Source organism: Artemia sp. Qi Xiang Cuo, chromosome 19, assembly GCF_049724085.1.
Source record: "Artemia sp. Qi Xiang Cuo chromosome 19, ASM4972408v1, whole genome shotgun sequence".
Classification (NCBI taxonomy): Eukaryota; Metazoa; Arthropoda; class Branchiopoda; order Anostraca; family Artemiidae; genus Artemia; species Artemia sp. Qi Xiang Cuo.
In genome coordinates this window covers 41649378-41673633 of record NC_142812.1, presented here as the reverse complement: position 1 = coordinate 41673633, position 24256 = coordinate 41649378, and the positions used below count along the sequence as shown (strand labels likewise).

Genomic DNA, 24256 nt, shown 5'->3' with positions numbered 1-24256 from the left:
CCTTTTCAATCTACTGCTTTTGTAGTGCATGTCGAACATTAAATCAGAGAACTACACAGATTATATATAAATTTTGGCTCCTTTTTATAAATTAATTAAAAAAACTTTTTCCACAAAATAAGTTTTTCAAAGAAAAGTTAAGAACTCCATTAAACAAAAAATGAGCAAAAATAAAATCAAATAATCTACCAAGCTTGAAACTACCAGAAATCAGCATCGATAAATAAATGAAACCCAAAACGAGCTGAATTTACAATAAATAACCGAGTCAAACTCAAAACGAGCAGAAATTAACATAAGTTGGAGTAAAAAGCTATCTTATAGTCCAACGAGTACACCATATATGGGCATAGAGTCCCTAGGGAGAACACCTGTGCTGTCAGTCCCGACCCCACACCCTATATGGGCATAGAGTCCCTAGGGAGAACACGTTACTGAGAAATGTCTCCGGGCAAAGTTTATTAATGTCTTTGATGTATTTCCAAGGAGAATTGTCTCCGGGGCGAAGTTTATTAATGTCTTTGGAGTTCTTCCAGGAGAATTGTTTCCGGGCGAATTTTTTGATCTTAGAGATGAAGAGATTAACGCGGGAAAGGGTTTCCAAGTAATTTCAAATGTGACAGCGCAGGGATGCCAAAAACAAAAGGAACACGCAGAAATTACGTTTAGGGGTTATTTGGGTGAAAGCGTTTTAGACATTTTAGGGAATTATTTCGGCAAAACAGTTAGAGACATTTTAAAAGATGATTTTAGAAGATGTTTTAGAAGAGGATTTGAGGGTGAAACTCTGTGGTCGTTATAATACACAAGTTCCATAAGTTCCATTTGAACAGTGTTGTGAGGTCCCTACCCCAACCCCAAATGGCTCCAATACCCCTACCCCCAACCCCAAGGGCTCCCAACCCCCTACCCCAACCCCCGAGGAAGCCCCCGGTCCCCAAAGGTCCCCCGGGCTCCCAAAGGGCCCCCGCCGTCCCAAAGGCCCCTGAGCCCAAATTTTTTAATACTTTTTTAAGGCTTTATTATATCTTTTCAGAACAAGTTATTTTCTTAATGTCCATCCTAAACCCATTTTTACAAGTTGAAATGAGCGAAACCGTTTTAGACATTTTAGGGAATTATTTCGGCGAAACAGTTAGAGACATTTTAAAAGATGATTTTAGAAGATGTTTTAGAAGAGGATTTGAGGGTGAAACTCTGTGGTCGTTATAATACACAAGTTGTATTTGAACAGTGTCGCGAGGTCCCCTACCCCAACCCCAAAGGGCCCAGATCCCCCTACACCAACCCCGAATGAACCCCCCGGTCCCCAAAGGTCCCCCGGGCTTCCAAATGACCACCTGGCCCCCAAAGGGCCCCCGGACCCCCCCAGGCCCTCCCGAGTCCCCAAAGAGCCCCCTCCCCAGTTTGTTAATACTTTTTTGTGCATTTGAGACACAGAAGGGTCCCCACATTTCAAAGGGCTTTATTATATTTTTTCAGAACAAGTTTTTTTCTTAATGTCCTTCATAAACCAATTTTACAAGTTGAAGTAGCCATCCTTTCCCCCATAACTTTACTTTACAACTTTTTGCACACCCCCAGCATCAAGCAATACTTTTCAAAGGCATTTCAGGACAAGTTATTCTCTTAATGTCCCTCCTAAACCCATTATACAAGTTGAAGTACTTATCTTTTTCCCCACGACTTTACTTTACGACTTTTTTGAATACCCTAAAATCAAGCAATACTTTCCAAAGGCTTTATTATATTTTTTCAGAACAAGTTCTTTACGTAATGTCCTTCCTAAACCAATTTTACAAGTTGAAGTACTCATCTTTTCCCCCCACAACTTTACTATAAGGCTTTTCGAATACCCTAACATCAAGCAATACTTTTCAAAAGGCTTTATTATATTTTTTCAGCAAAAGTTATTCACGTGATTTTTTTCCTAAACCTATTTTACAAGTTGAAGTACTTATCTTTTTCCCCACAACTTTAATTTACAACTTTTCTCAACACCAAAACATCAAGCAATACTTTCCAAAGGGCTTTATTATATTTTTTCAGAACAAGTTTTTTTCTTAATGTCCTTCATAAACCAACTTTACAAGTTGAAGTAGTTATCTTTTTCACTAAAACTTTACTTTACGACTTTTTGCACACCCCAAGATCAAGCAATACTTTTCAAAAGACATTTCAGAGCAAGTTCCTTTCCTAATATCCCTCCTAAACCCATTTTACAAGTTGAAGCATCCATCCTTTTCACCCACAACTTTACTTTACAGCTTTTTGAATGCCTCAAAACCAAGCAATACCTTTCAAAAGGCATCTCAGAGCAACTTCTTTTCTTATTGTCCCTTCTAAACCTATTTTCCAACTTGAAGTACCCATCCTTTTCACCCACAACTTTACATTACAGCTTTTTGGATACCTCAACACCAAGCAATACTTCTCAAAAGACATTTCAGAACAAGTTCCTTTCTTAGTGTCCCTTCTAAACCCATTTTCCAACTTGAAGTAGCCATCCTTTTCACCCACAACTTTACTTTACAGCTTTTTCCATACCAAAACCCCAAGAAATACATTTCCAAAGAAATTGAAGATCAAGTTCTTTTCTTAATGTTCCTTCTAACCCCATTTTATAACATGAAGAAACCATTATTTTCACCCACAACTTTACTTTACAGCTTTTTGGATAGCACATCACCAAGAAATACCTTTCAAAATGCATTTCAGAGCAACTTTCTTTTCTTTATGTCCCTTCTAAACCCATTTTCCAACTTGAAGTACCCATCCTTTTCACCCATAACTTTACTTTACAGCTTTTTGTATAACAAAACACCAAGCAATACGTTTCAAAAGGCATTTCAAAGCAAGTTCCTTTCTTAATGTCCCTCCTAATCCCATTCTACAATTTGAAGCATCCATTTTTTCACCCACAACTATACTTTACAGCTTTTTGGATACCTCAACACCAAGAAATACTTTTCAAAAGACCTTTCAGAGCAAGTTCCTTTCTTAATGTCCCTTCTAAACCCATTTTCCAAGTTTAAGTACCCATATTTTTCACCCACAACTTTACTTTACAGCTTTTTGTATACCTCAACAACAAGAAATACCTTTCAAAAGGCATTTCAAAGCAAGTTCTTTTCTTAATGTCCCTCCTAAACCCATTTTAAAACTTGAAGCATCCATTCTTTTCCCCCACAACATTACTTTACAGCTTTTTGGATACCTCTTCACCGAGCAATACCTTTTAAAAGGCATTTCAGAGCAACTTCTTTTCTTAATGTCCCTTCTAAACCCATTTTCCAACTTGAAGTACCCATCCTTTTCACCCACAATTTTTCTTTACAGCTTTTTGGATACCTCAACACTAAGTAATACTTTTCAAAAGGCATTTCAGAACATGTTCCTTTCTTAATGTCCCTCCTAAACCCATTTTACAAGTTGAAGTGTTCCAAATACACTCCCAGAAGAAGAAAAGTTCAACTTCGATTCTGAATTTTCTCTTTTCTCAAAGAAGCGAAGAAAAGTTCAACTTCGATTCTGAATAAAAACTTACACACACACACACACACACAAAACTAAAACACACACAAAAAATTACACACACACACACACAAAAAATTACACACACACAAAAACTAACAGACACACACACAAAATCTTACACTTACAAAAAAACTCAAAAAAAAAAAAAACTTACACACACACACATACACAAAATCTTACACAAACAAAAAAATACTTACACACACACAAAAACTTATGAGCACATAAACAAATACAAAAACACGCATAAAAACTTAACAGAAAACACAATATTACACACACACACACAAAAAAACTTAAAAACACACAAAAAAACTTATATAAACACACAAAAAAAAAACTTATACACACACACACAAAAACTAAAACAAACAAAAAAAAAAACACACACACACAAAAACAAACACACACAAAACTTACAAACACAAAAACGAAAACTAAGACACACACAAAAACTAACAAACACACAAAAACATACACACACACAAAAACTTACACACACACACACAAAAACTTACATACACACACAAAAAGCGTATACACACACACAAAAACTTAAACACAAAAAAAACTTAAACACACGCACACAAACTTACACACACACACAAAAACTTACACACACACACACACAAAACTTACTTACACACACACACACACAAAAACTTACACACACTTACAAAAACTTACACACACAAACAAAAAAACTTACACACACACACACAAAAACTTACATACACACAAAAACTTACACACACACACACACACAAAAACTTACACGCACACAAAAGTTTAAACTAATACAAATAGTCACACACACACATAAAATTACACACACACACACAAAATCTATAACGTAAACAAAAACAAAAAAAACCCAAAAAAAATACACACCCACATAAACATACCAACACGAACAAAAATAAACAAAAACAAAATCAAACACCAAAAAAAAAACTTAAAAACAAACAAAAAAAATTAAAAAAACAAAAAAAATTACAAAAACAAAAAAACTTACCAGCACACAAAAAAAACTTACACTAACAAAAAAAACTTGTGTGCGTGTGAAAAAGCTATATCAGAGTTGCGAATGTTTTCTCGGAAGATAAGCAGTTCTATTTCAATTTTAAATTTTTTCAATGAAGTGAAGAAAAGTTCAAGTTCTCTTCTGAATTTTCTCAATGAAAAATAAATTAGTTATTAATCAATTCAATTTTTCCAAATAATTTAAAAATTTTTCACTTCGGATCAGATTTTTCTCAAAGAGATGAACAAATTTTAAATATTGTTCGTAATTTTTCATGGCAGATAGAAAATTTCAAGTTCTCTTCTGAATTTTACCAAAGAACACACTTCAATTGTAATTTCTCCAGAGAAAATAAAAATCTTCTCTTCAGTTTTAAGTTCACCAAAGACATAAAAAAATTTAAAGTTCTATTCTAAATTTTTTCTGTAGTAGATAGAAAAAGCTATAGCATACATGTGAATATTTTCCCGGAAGATAAAAAGTTCTAGTTCAATGTTTAATTTTCTCAACGAAGTGAAGAAAAGTTCAAGTTCTATTCTGAATTTTCTCAATGAAAAAGAAATTAGTTATTGATCATTTCTATTTTCCCAAATGATATAAATCTTTTCCAACTTCAAAATGGGCACAAACAAAAACTTACACACACACAAAAACTTACACACACACACACAAAAACTTACACATAAACAAAAAATAACAAAAACACAAAAACCTAGATATACACAAATAAAATTACACACACACAAAAACCTACACACACACACAAAAACTTACACACATACAAAAAAACTTACACACACATACACACACAAACTTACACACACAAACAAATAAAAAAATTACACACACACACACAAAAACTAACACACACACACAAACTAAAACACAAAAAAAAATAAAAAAAAAAAAAAAAAATAACACACACACAAAAAATTACACACACACACAAAAAATAAAACACGCAAAAAAACTTACACACACACAAAAACAAAAACACACAAAAAAAAATAAAACACACAAACAAAAACTTACAAACACACACAAAAAATTACATTCACACAAAAACTTACACACACAAACAAACTTACACACACACACACAAAAACTTACACACATAAACTTAAACACACTCAAAAAACTTACACACACACAAAAAAACTTGTGTGTGTGAAAAAGCTATATCATAGTTGCGAATGTTTTCTCGGAAGATAAGCAGTTCTTTTTCAATTTTAAATTTTCTCAATGAAGTGAAGAAAAGTTCAAGTTCTCTTCTGAATTTTCTCAATGAAAAAGAAATTAGTTATTAATCAATTCTATTTTTCCAAATAATATAAAAATTTTTCACTTCGGATCAGATTTTTCTCAAAGAGATGAACAAATTTTAAATACTGTTCCTAATTTTTCATGGAAGATAGAAAAGTTCAAGTTCTCTTCTGAATTTTACCAAAGAACACACTTCAATTGTAATTTCTCCAGAGAAAATAAAAATCTTCCTCTTCAGTTTTAAGTTCACCAAAGACATAAAGAAATTTAAAGTTCTATTCTAAATTTTTTCTGTAGTAGATAGAAAAAGCTATAGCATACTTGTGAATATTTTCCAGAAGATAAAAAGTTCTAGTTCGATGTTTAATTTTCTCAACGAAGTGAAGAAAAGTTCAAGTTCTATTCTGAATTTTCTCAATGAAAAAGAAATTAGTTATTGATCATTTCTATTTTTCCAAATAATATAGATATTTTCCAATTTCAAAATGGGCACACACAAAAACTGACAAACACACACAAACTTACACGTAAACACAAAAACTTACACATACACAAAAACTTACACACACACACACAAACTTACTCATACAAAAAAAAACTTACACACACAAAATCCTACTCACACACACAAAAAATAAAAAACATACAAAAAAAATTAAACACAAACAAACACTAACAAAAAAAAAAAAAAACAAAAATTACACACACAAAATCACAATTACACACACACAAAAACTTACACAAACACACAAGAAAAATCAAAAACAAAAACTTAAACACACAAAAAAACTTACACACACACAAAAAAAAATACACACACATAAAAAATTAAACACATTCAAAAAATTACACACACACACAAAAAACTGCACACACACAAAAACTTACACCCACACAAAAAAATTTACATGCACACTAAAACTTACACACACACACAAAAACTTACACACACACAAAAACTTACACACACACACACACACAAACACAAAAACTTACACACACAAATAAAAAATTACACAAACAAAAAAATAAACACGCACACAAAAAAATACACAAACAAAAAACTTACACACACACACACACACATACTTACACACACACATGCACACAAAAACTTACACACACACACAAACTTACACACACACACACACACAAAAACTTACACATACACAAAAACTTACACACACACAAAAACAAACTGACAAACACAAAATATTACACACACACAAAAATTTACACAAACACAAAAACTTACACACACAAAAAAACACTAACACACACCCACACACACAAAAATTACAAAAAAAAAAAAACAAACAAACACAAACAAAATAATAAACACAAAAAAACTTACACACACACAAAAACTTACACACACACAAAAACTTACACACCCACACAGAAACTTACACACGCATAAAAACATACACACACTCAAAAACTTACACACACAAAAACTTACACACACACACAAAAATTTACATGCACACTAAAACTTACACACACACAGAAACTGACACACACACACACACAAACTTACACACACACACAAAAACTTACACACACACATAAGAACTTACACACACACAAAAACATACACGCACACAAAAACTTACACACACATCATGTGTGTAAGTAGGTTAACTTATCCTGAGCGATCATTATAAGTTAACCTAACCTAACTTAAACAAGGAGAAATGTTTGTATTCATTTATTAATATATATTTATACCTAACATATTGTCTTGGAGGTTAGATGAACGAGTTTGAATGATTTTCTTTAATAGTAGAACGAGTCACTCATTTTCAAATTTAAAAATTTGAATGGTAAATCCATAAGACAAAGGAGCTAAAATTTAATTTAAAATTAGAACAGATCTTTAAATTTTTCATCTCTTTGAGAAAAAAACAGAACTGAAGTGGAACTTTTTTATTTTGCTCGAAAAATTAGAAGAGAACTTGAACATATTGTGCTTCATTGAGTAAATTTAGAATTAAAGTGGAACTTTTTATCTTCATGGTGAATATTCACGATCAATGTATAACTTTTTCTGTTTTCTATGTAAAAATTTGGAACAGAACTTTAAATTTTTTCATCTCTTTGAGAAAAGTCAGAACTGAATTTAAGAAAATTTAGAATTAAAGTGAATTGGATGTAAAGTTGTGTGTGTGTAAGTTTTTGTGTGTTTGTGTGTAAGTTTTTTGTGATTCTAAGATTTTCTGTGCGTGTAAGTTTTTGTGTGTTTGTAAGTTCTTATGTGTGTGTGTTAAATTTTGTGTGTGTTTAAGTTTTTGTGTGTGTGTGTAAGTTTCTGTGTGTGTGTGTAAGTTTTAGTGTGCATGTAAGTTTTGTGTGTGTGTGTGTGTAATTTTTTTTGTGTGTGTAAGTTATTGTGTGTGTGTAAGTTTTTGTGTGTGTGTAAGTTTTTATGTGTGTGTGAGCTTTTGTGTGTGTGTGTATAATTTTGTGTGTGTGTATATTTTAGTGTGTGTGTGTAAGTTTTTGTGTGTGTGTGTGTATGTTTTTGTGTGTGTGTAAGTTTTTGTGTGTGTGTATTTGTATTTGAGTGAGGAAGTTTTGTGTGTGTGTGTGTAATTTTTTTTGTGTTTAATTTTTTGTGTGTGTGTATGTTTGTGTATTTGTGTTAGTTCATGTTTGTGTGTTAGTTTTTGTGTGTGTGTAAGTTTTTGTGTACGTGTAAGATTTTGTGTGTGTGTGTGTGTGTAAGTTTGTGTGTGTGTTTGAGTTTTTGTGTGTGTGTGTAAGTTTTTGTGTGTGTGTAAGTTTTTATGTGTGTGTAATTTTTTGTGTGTGTGTGTGTGTGCTTAAGTTTTTGTGTGTATGTAAGTTTTTGTGTGTGTGTGTGTGTAAGTTTGTGTGTTTGTGTGTGTAATTTTTTTTGTGTGTGTAAGTTTTTGTGTGTGTGTGTAGGTTTTTGTGTGTGTGTAAGCTTTTGTGTGTGTGTGTCAGTTTCTGTGTGTGTGTAAGTTTTTTTGTATGTTTAAGTTTTTGTGTGTGTGTGTGTGTAAGTTTTTGTGTGTGTAAGTTTTTTTGTGTGTGTGTGTGTGTTTAAGTTTGTGTATGTGTTCGCTTTAGTTTTTTTGTGTGTAAGTTTTTGTGTGCGTGTATGTTTTTGTGTGTGTGTAATTTCTTTTTTGTGTATTTAAGTTTTTTTTTGTGTAAGTTTGTGTGTGTGTGTAAGTTTCTGTGTGTGTGTAAGTTTTTGTGTGTGTGTGTAAGTTTTAGTGTGCATGTAAGTTTTTGTGTGTGTGTGTAAGTTTTTGTGTGTGTGTATGTTTTTGTTTGTGTGTTTAATTTTTTGAGTGTGTGTTTTTTTTTATGCGTTTTTTATTTTCTTTGTTTGTGTGTGTAATTTTTTTTTGTGTGTGTGTGTGTGTAAGTTTGTGTGTGTGTGTGTGTCTGTGTGTAAGTTTTTGTGTATGTGTTTAAGTTTTTGTGTGTGTGAGTAAGTTTTTGTGTGTGTGAGTTTTTGTGTGTGTGAGTTTTTGTGTATGTGTAAGTTTTTGTGTGTAAGTTTTTGTGTGTGTGTAAGTTTTTGTGTGTGCCCATTTTGAAGTTGGAAAATATTTATATCATTTGGGAAAATAGAAATGATCAATAACTAATTTCTTTTTCATTGAGAAAATTCAGAATAGAACTTGAACTTTTCTTCACTTCGTTGAGAAAATTAAACATTGAACTAGAACTTTTTATCTTCCGGGAAAATATTCACAAGTATGCTATAGCTTTTTCTATCTACTACACAAAAAATTTAGAATAGAACTTTAAATTTCTTTATGTCTTTGGTGAACTTAAAACTGAAGAGGAAGATTTTTATTTTCTCGGGATAAATTACAATTGAAGTGTGTTCTTTGGTAAAATTCAGAAGAGAACTTGAAATTTTCTATCTTCCATGAAAAATTAGGAAGAGTATTTAAAATTTTTTCATCTCTTTGAGAAAAATCTGATCCGAAGTGAAAATTTTTTATATTATTTGGAAAAATAGAATTGATTAATAACTAATTTCTTTTTCATTGAGAAAATTCAGAAGAGAACTTGAACTTTTCTTCACTTCATTGAGAAAATTTAAAATTGAAATAGAACTGCTTATCTTCCGAGAAAACATTCGCAACTATGATATAGCTTTTTCACACACACAAGTTTTTTTTTGTGCGTGAGTTTTTTGTGTGTGTGTAAGTTTTTGTGTGTGTGTAAGTTTTTGTGTGTGTGTGTTAGTTTTTGTGTGTGTGTAAGTTTTTTTGTGCATGTGTAAGTTTTTGTGTGTGTGTGTGTGTAATATTTTGAGTTTGTTTAAGTTTTTGTGTGTGTGTAAGTTTGTGTGTGTGTGTAAGTTTTTGTGTGGGGGTGTAAGTTTTTGTGTGCGTGTAAGATTTTGTGTGTGTGTGTTTGTTTAAGTTTTTGTGTGTGTGTAAGTTTGTCTGTGTGTGTGTAAGTTTTTGTGTGTGTTTCAGTTTTTATTTTTGTTTAATTTTTTTTGTGTGTGTGTGTGTGTGTTTATTTTTTTGTGTGTATGTTTTTTTGTGTTTGTGTGTGTTTGTTTGTGTGTGTGTATGTCAGTTTGTGTGTGTGTGTGTAAGTTGTTTTTTTTGTGTGTGTGTGTGTGTAAGTAATTTTTGTGTGTGTGTGTAAGTTTTTTTGTGTGTGTAAATTTTTGTTTGTTTTTAAGTTTTTTTTGTTTTTTTAAGTTTTTTTTTTTGTGTTTAAGTTTTTTGTGTGTGTATGTAAGTTTTTGTGTGTGTGTGTGTGTGTGTGTAAGTTTTTGTGTGTGTGTAAGTTTTTGTGTGTGTATAAGTTTTTGTGTGTGCGTGTGTGTAAGTTCTTGTGTGTGTGTGTGTGTAAGTTTTGTGTGTGTGCATGTTTGTGTGGGCTTTTAAGTTTTTGTGTGTGTGTACGTTTTTGTGTGTGTGTAAGTTTTTTGTGTGTGTGTGTATGAGTTTTTGTGTGTGTGTAATTTTTTATGCTTGTGTATGTTTTTGTGTGTGTGTAAGATCGTGTTCTTGTGTGTAAGTTTTTTTGCGTGTGTAGGTATTTTTGTGTGTGTAAGTTTTTTTGTGTGTGTGTGTAATTTTTGTGTGTATGTGTAAGTTTTTGTGTGTGTGTGTAAGTGTTTGTGTGTGTTTTTGTTTTTTTGTGTGTGTTAGTTTTTGTGTGTGTGTGTGTGTTAGTTTTTGTGTGTGTGTTAGTTTTTTTTGTGTGTGTAAGATTTTGTGTGTGTGTGTGTGTAAGTTTGTGTGTGTGTGTGTAATTTTTTACGTGGGTGTAAGTTTTTGTGTGTGTGTGTGTGTGTAATTTTTTGTGTGTGTGTAAGTTTTATTTGTGTGTGTGTGTGTGCAATTTTTTGTGTGTGTGTAAGTTTTTTTTTTTGTGCGTGTGTAAGTTTTTTTTTGTGTGTAAGTTTTTATTCAGAATCGAAGTTGAACTTTTCTTCACTTCTTTGAGAAAAGAGAAAATTCAGAATCGAAGTTGAACTTTTCTTCTTCCGGGAAAATATTTGGAACACTTGAATTTGTAAAATGGGTTTAGAAGGGACATTAAGGAAAGAACTTGCTCCGATACGCCTTTTGAAAATATTGCTTGTTGTTGAGGTATCTAAATTGCTGTAAAATAATGCTGTGGGTGAGAAGGATGGGTATTTCAAGGTGGAAAATGGGTTTAGTAGGGACATTAAGAAAAGAATGTGCTCTGAAATGCCTTTTAAAAGGTATTGCTCGGTGAAGAGGTATCCAAAAAGCTGTAAAGTAAAGTTGTGGGTGAAAAGGATGGATGCTTCAACTTTTAAAATGGGTTTGGGAGGGACATTAAGAAAGGAACTTGCTCTGAAATGCCTTTTGAAAAGTATTGCTTGGTGTAGATGTATCCAAAAAGCTGGAAAGTAAAGCTGTGAGTGAAAAGAGTGGATGCTTCAAGTTGAAAAATGGGTTTAGGAGGGACATTAAGAAAAGAGCTTGCTCTGAAATGCCTTTTGAAAAGTATTTCTTGGTGTTGAGGTATCCAAAAAGCTGTAAAGTAAAGTTGTGGGTGAAAAGGACGGGTACTTCAAGTTGGAAAATGGGTTTAGAAGGCACATAAAGAAAAGAAGTTGCTCTGAAATGCCTTTTGAAAGGTATTTCTTGGTGTTGTGGTATCCAAAAAGCTGTAAAGTAAAGTTGTGGGTGAAAAGGATGGGTACTTCAAGTTGTAAAATGCGTTTAGAAAGAACATTAAGAAAAGACCTTGCTCTAAAATGTCTTTTGAAAGGTATTTCTTGGTGTTGAGGTATTCAAAAAGCTGTAAAGTAAAGTTGTGGGTGAAAAGGATGGATACTTCAAGATGTAAAATTGGTTTAGAAGGAATATTAAGAAAGGAACTTGCTCTGAAATTCCTTTTGAAAAGTATTTCTTGGTGTTGAGGTATACAAAAAGCTGTAAAGTATAGTTGTGGGTGAAAAGTATGGGTTCTTCAAGTTGTAAAATGGGTTTAGTAGGGAAATTAAGAAAGGAACTTGCTCTGAAATGCCTTTTGAAAAGTATTTCTTTGTGTTGAGGTATCCAAAAAGCTGTAAAGTAAAGTTGTGGGTGAAAAGGATGGGTACTTCAAGTTGGAAAATGGGTTTATAAGGCACATAAAGAAAAAAAGTTGCTCTGAAATGCATTTTGAAAGGTATTTCTTGGTTTTGTGGTATCCAAAAAGCTGTAAAGTAAAGTTGTGGGTGAAAAAGATGGGTACTTCAAGTTTGAAAATGGGTTTAGAAGGGACATTAAGAAAGGAACTTGCTCTGAAATGTCTTTTGAAAAGTATTTCTTGGTGTTGTGATATCCAAAAAGCTGTAAAGTAAAGTTGTGGGTGAAAAGGATGGGTACTTTAAGTTGGAAAATGGGTTTAGAAGGGACATTAAGAAAGGAACTTGTTCTGAAATGTCTTTTGAAGAGTATTTCTTGGTGTTGAGGTATCCAAAAAGCTGTAATGTAAAGTTGTGGGTGAAAAGGATGGGTATTTCAAATTGGAAAATGGGTTTAGAAGGGGCATTAAGAAAGGAACTTGTTCTGAAATGCTTTTTGAAAAGTATTGCTTGGTGTTGAGGTATCCAAAAAGCTGTAAAGTTGTGGGTGAAAAGGATGGGTACTTCAAGTTGGAAAATGGGTTTAGAAGGCACATAAAGAAAAGAAGTTGCTCTGAAATGCCTTTTGAAAGGTATTTCTTGGTGTTGTGGTATACAAAAAGCTGTAAAGTAAAGTTGTGGGTGAAAAGGATGGGTACTTCAAGTTACAAAATGGGTTTAGAAGGGACATTAAGAAAAGAACTTGCTCTGAAATGTCTTTTGAAAAGTATTTCTTGGTGTTATGATATCCAAAAAGCTGTAAAGTATAGTTTTGGGTGAAAAGAATGGATACTTTAAGTTGGAAAATGGGTTTAGAAGGGACATTAAGAAAGGAAATTGTTCTGAAATGTCTTTTGAAGAGTATTTCTTGGTGTTGAGGTATCCAAAAAGCTGTAATGTAAAGTTGTGGGTGAAAAGGATGGGTATTTCAAATTGGAAAATGGGTTTAGAAGGGGCATTAAGAAAGGAACTTGTTCTGAAATGCTTTTTGAAAAGTATTGCTTGGTGTTGAGGTATCCAAAAAGCTGTAATGTAAAGTTGTGGGTGAAAAGGATGGGTACTCCAAGTTGGAAAATAGGTTTAGAAGGGACAATAACAAAAGAAGTTGCTCTGAAATGCCTTTTGAAAGGTATTGCTTGATGTTGAGGCATTCAAAAAGCTGTAAAGTAAAGTTGTGGGTGAGAAGGATGGATGCTTCAACTTCTAAAATGGGTTTAGGATGGATATTATGAAAGCAACTTGCTCTGAAATGTCTTTTGAAAATTATTACTTGATCTTGGGTGTGCAAAAAGTCTTAAAGTAAAGTTGTGGTGAAAAAGATAACTACTTAAACTTGTAAAATTGGTTTATGAATGACATTACGAAAAAATTTATTCTGAAAAAATATAATAAAGCCTTTGGAAAGTATTGCTTGATGTTTGGGTGTGGAAAAAAGTCGTAAAGTAAAGTCGTGGGGGAAAAGATAAGTACTTTAACTTGTAAAATGGGCTTAGGAAGACAATTTCGTAACGAACTTGTTCTGAAAAAATATAATAGAGCCTTTTGAAAAGTATTGCCTGATGTTTGAGTATTCAAAAAGCCTTATAATAAAGTTCTGGGGAAAAGATGAGTACTTCAACTTGTAAAATGGGCTTAGGAAGGACATAACGTAAAGAACTTGTTCTGAAAAGATATAATAAAGCCTTTGGAAAGTATTGCTTGATGTTGGGGTATGCAAAAAGTCGTAAAGTAAAGTCTTGGGGAAAAAGATAAGTACTTCAACTTGTAAAATGGGTTTAGGAAGGAGATTAAGAGAAGAACTTGTCCTGAAATGCCTTTGAAAAGTATTGCTTGATGCTGGGGGTGTGCAAAAAGTCGTAAAGTAAAGTTATGGGGGAAAGGATGGCTACTTCAACTTGTAAAATGGGTTTAGGAATGACATTAAGAAAGGAACTTGTTCTGAAATGTCTTTTGAAAAGTATTGCTTGATCTTGGGGTGTGCAAAAAGTCGTAAAGTAAAGTTGTGGTGAAAAAGATAACTACTTCAACTTGTAAAATTGGTTTATGAAGGACATTCTAAAAAAATCTAATAAAGCCCTTTGAAATGTGGGGACCCTTTTGTGTCTCAAGTACACAAAAAAGTATTAACAAAATGGGGAGGGGGCTCTTTGGAGACTCGGGAGGGCCTTTGGGGGTTCGGGGGCCCTTTGGGGGCGGGGTGGTCATTTGGACGCCGGGGGGACCTTTGGGGACCGGGGGGTTCCTTCGGGGTTGGGTTATGGGGATCGGGGCCTTTTCGGGTTGGGGTAGGGGACCTCACGACACTGTTAAAATACAACTTGTGTATTATAACTACCACAGAGTTTCACCCTCAAATTCTCTTCTAAAACATCTTCTAAAATCATCTTTTAAAATGTCTCTAACTGTTTCGCCGAACTAATTCCCTAAAATGTCTAAAACGGTTTCGCCCATTTGGACTTGTAAAATGGGTTTAGGATGGACATTAAGAAAATAACTTGTTCTGAAAAGATATAATAAAGCCTTAAAAAAGTATTAAGAAATGAGGGCTCAGGGTACCTTTAAGACGACGGGGGCCCTTTGGGAGCCGGGGGGACCTCTGGGGACCGGGGGCTGCGTTCGGGGTTGGGTTAGGGGGATCGGAGCCGTTTGGGGTTGGGGTTGGAGGATCTGAGCCCTTTGGGGTTGGGGTAGGGACCTCACGACACTGTTCAAATGGAACTTGTGTATTATAACGACCACAGAGTTTCACCCTCAAATCCTCTTCTAAAACATCTTCTAAAATCATCTTTTAAAATGTCTCTAACTGTTTCGCCGAAATAATTCCCTAAAATGTCTAAAACAGTTTCGCCCAAATAGCCCCTAAACGTAATTTCTGTGTGTTTCTTTTGTTTTTGGCATCCCTGCGCTGTCAGATTTGAAATTACTTGGAAACCCTTTCCCGCGTTAATCTCTTCATCGCTAAGATCAAAACATTCGCCCGGAAATAATTCTCCTGGAAGAACTCAAAAGACATTAATAAACTTCGCCCCGGAGACAATTCTCCTTGGAAATACATCAAAGACATTAATAAACTTTGCCCGGAGACATTTCTCGGTAACGTGTTCTCCCTAGGGACTCTATGCCCATATTGGGTGTGGGGTCGGGACTGACAGCACAGGTGTTCTCCCTAGGGACTCTATGCCCATATATGGTGTACCCGTCGGACTATAAGATGGCTTTCTACTAGTTGGACGCAAAACCCCTATGCCTTCCCAAGGCCCGAACAAAATTTGTACTTTACTGAAACTTAAAACCCTTAACTTAAAACCCTTGCCCCGAGGGTTGTAGGGGAGTGTCCCCCTCAAAAACATACTTTCTATCTAGAAGTCAACTACGCTGAACAAAATAGCTATCTCAAAATTTTGATTGGATGCGTTTGGGGGAATGATGGGCGTGGGAGGGGGGTTAGTTGCCCTCCAATCCCTTTCGACGATTAAAAAGGGCACTAGCTACTCCAATTGGCAATCGAATGAGCCCTTTTTGAACTTTCTACGACAACTACTACGATACGAAGTGCCCGGGTATGGAGAAAAAAACCAACCTAAAAGCAACACATTGTGCCCACATCGTTCTTTACTTAGGCAGCGCTAGCGCGCTGCCTATGACATCTGTGACTATAGAGTGGCTGGGTAATAAATATTTTTGTCAAAAGAAGGACTGGTTGTGGAATGGTTACATAGGTTACTTAAGACCACAAAAGTGCAGCAATTCTGTACTTTAAAGTGCAGAAGGACTGCACTTTAAAATACACACTTTTATGCACAAACGATACACATCTACAAATTAAACTAAACAAGTGATATGCATAAATAAGTAAATTTTGTTTGAAATTTGCAATGCAATGAAAAGCGTAAGATTGTCAGCTTTAAAAACTATTGTGGTTGGCAGAATGCAAGCACAACCTTCAAAAAGCATTTGATATGGAATATACAGTACATTTCCCCCACTACCAAGGTGGAGTTACTAAAACTACAGATAATATGCAGATATACTAATGATAATAGTACCGTTTTTTAGCTCAATATTTATATACATGCTGAAATCTCTTTACTTTTTCTTTTTTCTTAAAAAATCTTATGAGCCACGGACAATAGTGACTGATAAGTTTATTTCAAACATTGTTATATGATAAGCATGGAATAAGCCAACAAAAGTGAATGAATAAATTTAAATCAACTCGTATAACTCTAACCTTTGTAACTGTGAATCTGGAAAGTGGGGTCTGAACCTCTGCTCTTCCTTCTGAATAATTGCGACCTTTCCCGTTAACCAGGATAGTTCCACTTGAAAAATGTCCTTCACCATGGTGAGCTGATGCGTATTCAGTCATACTAAGATCCTCCAGCCAATCATCAACGATAAAAACATGTTCTGAGAGGTCAAAATCATAAAGATCTTTGTGGGGATCTTCAGGTTGTCGAACGATAAAAGGGCCAGCTATGCCGTCTCCTCTTTGAATGGCTAAGACAAAAACAAGTTTTTTTGCATTATGTTATATTTGTTTGGTTTGAAATTCAAACTCTAAATTTTAATCTACATTGTAGGAGCATGAGTACAAAGAATCGCCTGAAAAATCCATTTCGAATATGGCAAAAGTAAGTTTTGCTAGAAAATTCTAGAGCAAATAGCATTAATTGCCAAATTATAGAAAAAAACTTCATTTTCTCAAAGTGTAATAGAGAAAAAAATGACACAAATAGTAAAATATTTGAAATTCAAAACCAAGGAAAAACTATCTTAAGTGGAGGGGGGAAGCTGCAATCTGTAGATATCTTTCTTATTGCAAATATAATTAATAGGGAAAACACTGAAAAAGAAGTTCACATTTTTCGATTTACGCTCGAGCTCAATAAAAGTCAACTTGGAAGTGCAGTACAACAAAATCAATTTCCGCTTCGACCGGCAAATGCGATGACAATGCATAAATCGCAAATACAGACTTTCAAATTTGTTCACGTCAACACTGAGGGTGGTTGCATCGAACCTATGGTGACGCCATTTCATCAAGAATAAGTTCAAATTATTGCGACTTTAGAAGACAAGCGACAGCAAGAATTAATTATATACAAGCCTGTGACATGTCGAGTGCCAGGGCCCGGGCGAAGCCCGACCTCCCAGTACTATTTATTATCTGACTAGATACCGATTAATATATAAAAAATCATTGGACTACGCGAATAGCTAAACAGCTGAAAGACATCTAACAAGAATATTGGTATTCAACAAGGAATATAGAAATGGACCTAAATAACGGGTTTTGCCTGCTTCAAACTCTTTAAAAAGCTGTTGTTGGCGGCATAGAAAAAAGGAGGTTGGAACTCGCCAAAACTTGTGCTGGCTTTGGTCGGAATACAAAAATCTAATATAAATTAACACGTTTATGACGTCTGTTAAAACAAGAGGCTCAGTAAAAGCTGGAGGCAAAGACTTAGAGAGAGTCATGTTTTTCACGATTTCCCTCGAAATTAAGGTTTTATATGTCTATACCATGTAAAAAATAGGATTAGCGTAAAATGACTTAAAAAATTGCAATTCATGAAATGATTAAAAAGGATATTAGTAGGGAAGCCCTAATAACTCCAGGACGAACACCGTGCTGCCATCTATAATTGAGTCTAACGCTGACAGGCTATAATTTATTCAAGGATTATTGATCGAGTCTAATGGGGTCAATGCCCCCTTCTTCAAGGTCGATTTATTTGTTGTTTTTAAGTGTAATGACTCCGGGGCGAAGTTTGCACATGCGCATTGCATTCTAACCACATAGACAATGTATTGATCCACACGAGGGGAAGTAAATTTCTGAGAAATTGGTTTACATAATCGGTGGGAGAATTTATGGATCAAGTCTAGGGAACAGGATCATGTGTATCTCTCTGAGCCAGTCAGGGAAGTTTTGTAAGGTTTCCCATTGTATCACAATTCCTCCTTGAGATTTTGTATATAACAGACATGCGTTATGATTAATTTTTCATAAAGTTTTAAGACACAATGGAACAAGCATCGAATATTGACGAGTTGGAAACTTTGGCTACATCGATTTATAATATGAGTTCAGTTTAGTAAATTTTGTTAGTTTATTTCCATATAAAATCATTTTACATAGTTCCACTCCAATAAATTCAAATTCAGGGGATACCCCCCCCTCCACAATACAAACTCCACTATATGATGTTTATACTCGATAGAAAGCGTAAAATACACTCTTTTTTACCATGTAAACCATCACCCCTCCCCTCTGTTTACGACTTTAATTGTTTCATTGGAAATAATTCTGTTTTTGATAAATTTACCTAAAAGTGACAGTCAACTTTCTGTCAACACTTAGCTATTAAGCCACTACGGCTTGACTTAAGCATTTCCGCAAAAGATTTAAACAGGTGTAATTATTGAACCCTTTAAAGTACATCTGGCTTTGCTAAATCCTTATGAATTTGAATAGCAAATCTTCCCTTGAAAAAAATGATACTTTTTTCCGTCAAATTAAAAACAGTTTCACGCAGAAAGAGATTACTGTTTATTAAGCTTGCATATTTCTATGGAAGAGAGAAACGAGTTATTTCCAAAATTAATGCCTAACAAATATTTTTAGGATATTATGTAAAAGAGGGGGGGATGGGTTTAAGAAAAAGATACATAGCTACAATGAGAAGATTTACTGAAGCGCAGGTCTTTTTAAATTATATAAACCTTTGACCATAGAGGAATAATGTGTAAATATATGCGTTACTTCTCTAGGCATGTTTTTAAAAAAAAATTTCTAGCTTTCTTTCGATAAATTTTCTTTTATATTCCCAGTAGGGAGCGTGAAAACTATTGTTTTTTAACTTTGATACACAAGGCTAGAAAGAAAAGTCTTTGGGGGTTTCATGAAGACTATATTATGCGTAAATTGAATAGCATTTTTAACTATGATCGCAAATTTTAGGCCTATAAGCTGTGTGTTAACAATCTTTTTTATCTAATCTAAATCTTATATACTGGAACATTTAATTTTTTTTCTAAATGGTAAAAATAGAAACATTGATTTCTATCCTAAGGCTACAGACTACTGTTTGTCAAGATTTATTTTTTCACAAGTTGTGTAATAAAAACGTTTGATTTCTAAGCCTAGTATATTTCTCGCAAATTTTCACTTTTTGCTTTACTGAAAAGGGGGAGGGCTTCTTTGCGATAAATGCTTTCTAGACAAAATTATGGTTAGGGGCGGGGGTACTAATTTTTCTTCTGTAAAAAGGGAATCATTATTCAATACTAAATTTTTTCTTCTTTTCAAGGACAATTTTGAAGAATGCCCCCTCCATCAAAGAGAGCAAGAGAGGGTGAGGCAGCCCCCGCGCAAGCCTCTATGCAACCTGGCATAAAAACGAAAAGAGAATGAGCGGCTTCTCATAATATGGTGAACCCCGCCGTACAAGCCAGTGGCATCGCCACCGCCATCACATCTATACAAGAAAGGGATGTCACTGCCCCATCTATCCCCCCTCATGCTTTACCAGGTCCATCTGCACTCCATGAGCAAGGCAAGAAAGTAACTATCCCCGCCCTACACGGACAAGATGCTACTCCCTTGAACCCCACTTATGCTGCGGGGCCTTCTGTGGTCCTATTACAAGCCAAAAATGTGCCCCCTTCAAGCCCCAGTCTAGCTATGGGGCCTTCCGTGCAAGCTGCAATGCTCGGGCCTTCAAGACAAGCCGTAGGTCAAACATAGGCTCCTTCTCATGTAATATCTGAGCTATCAGCTCCCCGTCAAGTGTCAGTGTACTCTCCTCAACTGTTTCCGTCAAGTGCTGAGCCTTCCATGCAAGATAGAAGGTTTGGCCTCTCCAGGCAAGTCATAGACCAACCAATGGCTCCCTATCGTGTAATGTCCAAGCCTCCAGTTTCCTGTCAAGTGTTTGATCAATTTGAAGACGTGAGTAAATTTTTTTCAATCAAATAAGCTATTATTTAGCTGTTAGAGAGCCTTTTACTCTTTACTTTTGTCCTTTCACATTTTTCTATTATTCAGGACCAGGTTATAGAAATATCTAAACAAAATATTTTTTAACCTAATACAAGCTTGTCGAAGACATTAAAATGTTATTTTCGCTATAATATGAATCCCCCCCCACACCCCTTATTTTAAATTTCACTGCTCCCTCCCCTCGGAGATACCTAAATATAATGTAATTTTTTTGCTTGTCAAAGAAACCGCTCTTTTCTAATCTTTCCTATCACCTTATTTTCTCTGCCTACTGCAGACATCTTCGCAATTTTTGAACCTCATAATAATATTTTTCGCTAATTTCTAATTTACTGTTAGAGAGCTTTTATCTCGCCATTTGAAACTAATAATGCTATTTTTCACTAGAATATTATAGTTTCCCCCGAGTTTTAAGGGACTTAGAAGTAAGCCCTTTTTTTAACTTTTTTTAAGCCATTCTTTTCATCATTTTTCAACATAGTAAAAGCGTGTCAAAGATATTAAAATGCATTTTTCTCCCAAAGGAAATATAGAGTTCTCCCTTTTGAATCATGTCAATTATTGCATATATTCAGCCAGCTGAATTCTCTTAGTGAAGCCAAAAAGGGCACGATATTCCAGACATAATTTCCCATAATAAATAGCAAAATCTTTGCGATATAAATTGCTTTATTAACGAATGCTTAATCTTGCTTCTACAAATATTATAAAAACAATTTTCTATCCGAAAGAGTTGTATATCATGAGAAGATATGGCCTGAAGGAGTTAGACTACCAAGTAAAGACCCCTGTTTTTTTTCAAAGCAGATAAAGAGCATTAATATGAAATTTTTTGAGGGAGTGTTTGAACAAAATCAAAAGATACTATGTTATCTTTTAGATTGTAAATATCTTATATTAAGTTGGAACTTTCAGAATATATAGAGTAGGGTTTAGTTAACAGTGAATTAACTAAATGCTACTATGTGCATACTGCTACTACTACTAAGTGCGTTTTAAATAATAATCCAATTTAAAAAATAGGGTGATTTAGACACTTTGAAAATAAGCTATTTTCTTTTATAGGTTGTATTGGTACCATTTTGTTTGTCGCCGTCCTCATCAGTTGGAGAAGAAGACGCGCCTGTGGAGCTCTCCAACAATTCACCATGGAGTGGTAATTCACTTGAAATACCAGATAATATTGACAATTTTTTAACTGATTTTTTTAATGTTGATAATAGCGCAGTTGAGTAGGGGGACTTACCTTTGCTAAGTCCAAACACCTTACAGATTTTAGATGATTTTACCCAGGAATTAACAGGGAACCCTCCCCCCCACTGATTACATGAACACACTTTGAACTAATGAAGTGGCATCGAACAACCCTATTATTGAACAATGTGGGGGAGGGTGGTGATAATATACAAGAGGGGGAGGGGGAGAGAGACAATACTCAATTTATAACATTTGCTGAATTCCAACTGTCAAATTCAATTTTAAATACGATAGTCATTTACACTGCAACTTTTGGGGACCCTTTTATTTCACTTATGGGGGGTAATTTTGTATTTGGCCCTATAGAAATTGTCCATGAATATGTAGATAGAATTCGTGCACTGCTAGAAAACCAGATTCAGTTGTGGGGGGGGGGGGGGGTAGGGATTCAATTAAGGTTGTAATTGTTTCAAAGGTGTTTTATTTAAATGAGGGAAAAAGCGAGGTTTATCATCATTATGTACATAACGATATGCAAGTGCTCTATCCGCATTTAGAAAATTTTGAGGGTGTTTTTATGGATTGGATAGACCACATTATTACGCATCTCGAGAATTATAGGGAAAACGCGAGTGGTTCAGTGGTTTTATTTGTTGAAAATTTATTTGTTTGTTTGTAAATTTATAAAAGATTTTATTTTCAGAGGGGGGCAGGTGGGGTGTCTGATGGGTCTATATTTTTAAAGTATAATCCAGATTTAAAGGGTTGCAAAGGCGTTCAACGAATCTGTTTTGAAACAGGCCAAAAATATTTCATGTACGCCTTCCTCACTTCAGCTTTCCGACCTCTATTACGTGAAGCCACAAAGAAAAATTTAGAATATTGGGCTGTACATGGGAAGGAGGGGTCCGATTTTCCCATTGTAGATTTCACTTGTTTAGAGGGAAAATTCCCAGTAACGCTAAGATCAATTGATATTTTTGAAAAGGCCAAGGCCCATTTAAATATCAGCGTTACTGTGGTTCAGTATGAAACTGACTTTGAGGATGGGGCTCGCTCTAACAAAAAGGGGGTGGTGCTCCCAGTAAGGAGCCCGTCGATTGAAATGGTGAAGCACTTGGTTTGGTTGTTGTACACACCACCTAGTGAACCCAATCGAATTGGCCATTTTAATCCTATTACAGACATCAGTAGAGTTCTTGGGAAGGTTAAAAAGGGGCGGGGGTATGTTTCTACTCTCCAACATGCCTGTCTCGGTTTCTTAGTGATTTAAAACTACAGAATCATATGAAGCATTGTAGACGGTATGGCTACTAGTCAGTGGAAACAGTTTCGGGGGATAGGGTCATTTTACGCTTTAAAAATTTCCAAAATACCCTCCTCCAGAGCAATAAAATCTTTTTGGATTGTGAGGCGAAGCTAGTGGAAGTGAACGATCCTCTATTTCCGAATCGAATCAAAGAACATCGAGCCATTGCAGTATCATATATCCACGCACAAAGAGACAGTTCTATCACTATACACTTGTTAGAAATAGTTGAAACGTAGGATGAGGATGAGTGCATGGTCAAGGCACTGACCAAATTAATTGGCACTGCAAATGACGCTATTTCTCGTTTGAGAAATACACATAACCCTATGTTATGGTCTGCAGAGGATCGTCTCGCAACTAAAAATCAAAAAATATGCTGGGTTTGTAAGGGGGAGTTTGAAGAGGGGGATAAGGGGAAAGGGACTAGAAGGAAAAGAGAGGGGAAGGGGAAAGTTAGAGACCACAATCACTTGTGTCAGGAAATACCACCAGGGGGTAGTAATTTTAGAGGGGTAGCACATCAATCATGCAACGTGAATGTAAGCCAGCAGTTTTTTATTCCAGTTTTCATTCACAATGCAAATTATGGTTTAAAATTTATTTTACCGGCTTTGGCACGTATGCACAGGGGGGGAGGGGGAGTAGATAGTCCATGGATAAATCATTCATTTACCTATAACATCATCCCCGAATCAGCAGAGAGGTTGCTGCTTCTCGAATTGAAATGGAAGGTAGTGAAAAACGGTCAAACGTATCTGAATAAAATCTAGGTTTTAGATTCATTTAGTTTTTTCCCCAAGGCATGGATTCAACTGATCCAAGCGTAGAAAAGTGACAATTTTGATAGTTTTCTTTGCTTAAACAGCAGTTTCTAGACAGTGAAATGTATGACCTATTGACATGTAAAGGTGTATATGCATACGACTATTACTGTTCTGGCGCTCGCTTAAGCGAGGAGAAACTACTTCCAATTGAAGCTTTCTTTAATTCACACATCAACAGTGAATGCACAGCCGAGGAATATGAATTTGCCAAGAAGTTGTGGGCTAAGGGTAATTGTAAAAATGGGTGGGATTATTGTAGACTTTACTTGGCCAGTGAAGTTTTAACTCTGTTAGATATTGTCTGTAAAAACACAGATCAAATCTATTCAGAGTTTGGAATAGATATAGGCTATTATTTTTCCACACCATATTTGGAGATTGACATGATTTTAAAAATTAGCAGGGAAGAAATAGGCTTGATAACTGATGTAGATCAACACCTTTTTGTAGAAAGGTCAATGAGGGGTGGGTATTTTTTTCATGGAGATCACGT

The 24256-nt window shown here is 34.8% G+C and overlaps 1 protein-coding gene across 1 annotated transcript in view; it reads right to left on the bottom strand.

Annotated features, from left to right (window-relative positions):
- Positions 1–24256, bottom strand: part of LOC148940850 (multicopper oxidase 3-like) — a 125738-nt gene that overhangs the window by 43542 nt on the left and 57940 nt on the right. Inside the window, exon 5 of the mRNA XM_089105696.1 lies at positions 16654–16922. Coding sequence (XP_088961822.1) covers positions 16654–16922 — 269 coding nt within the window. The remainder of the gene's footprint in view (positions 1–16653; positions 16923–24256) is intronic.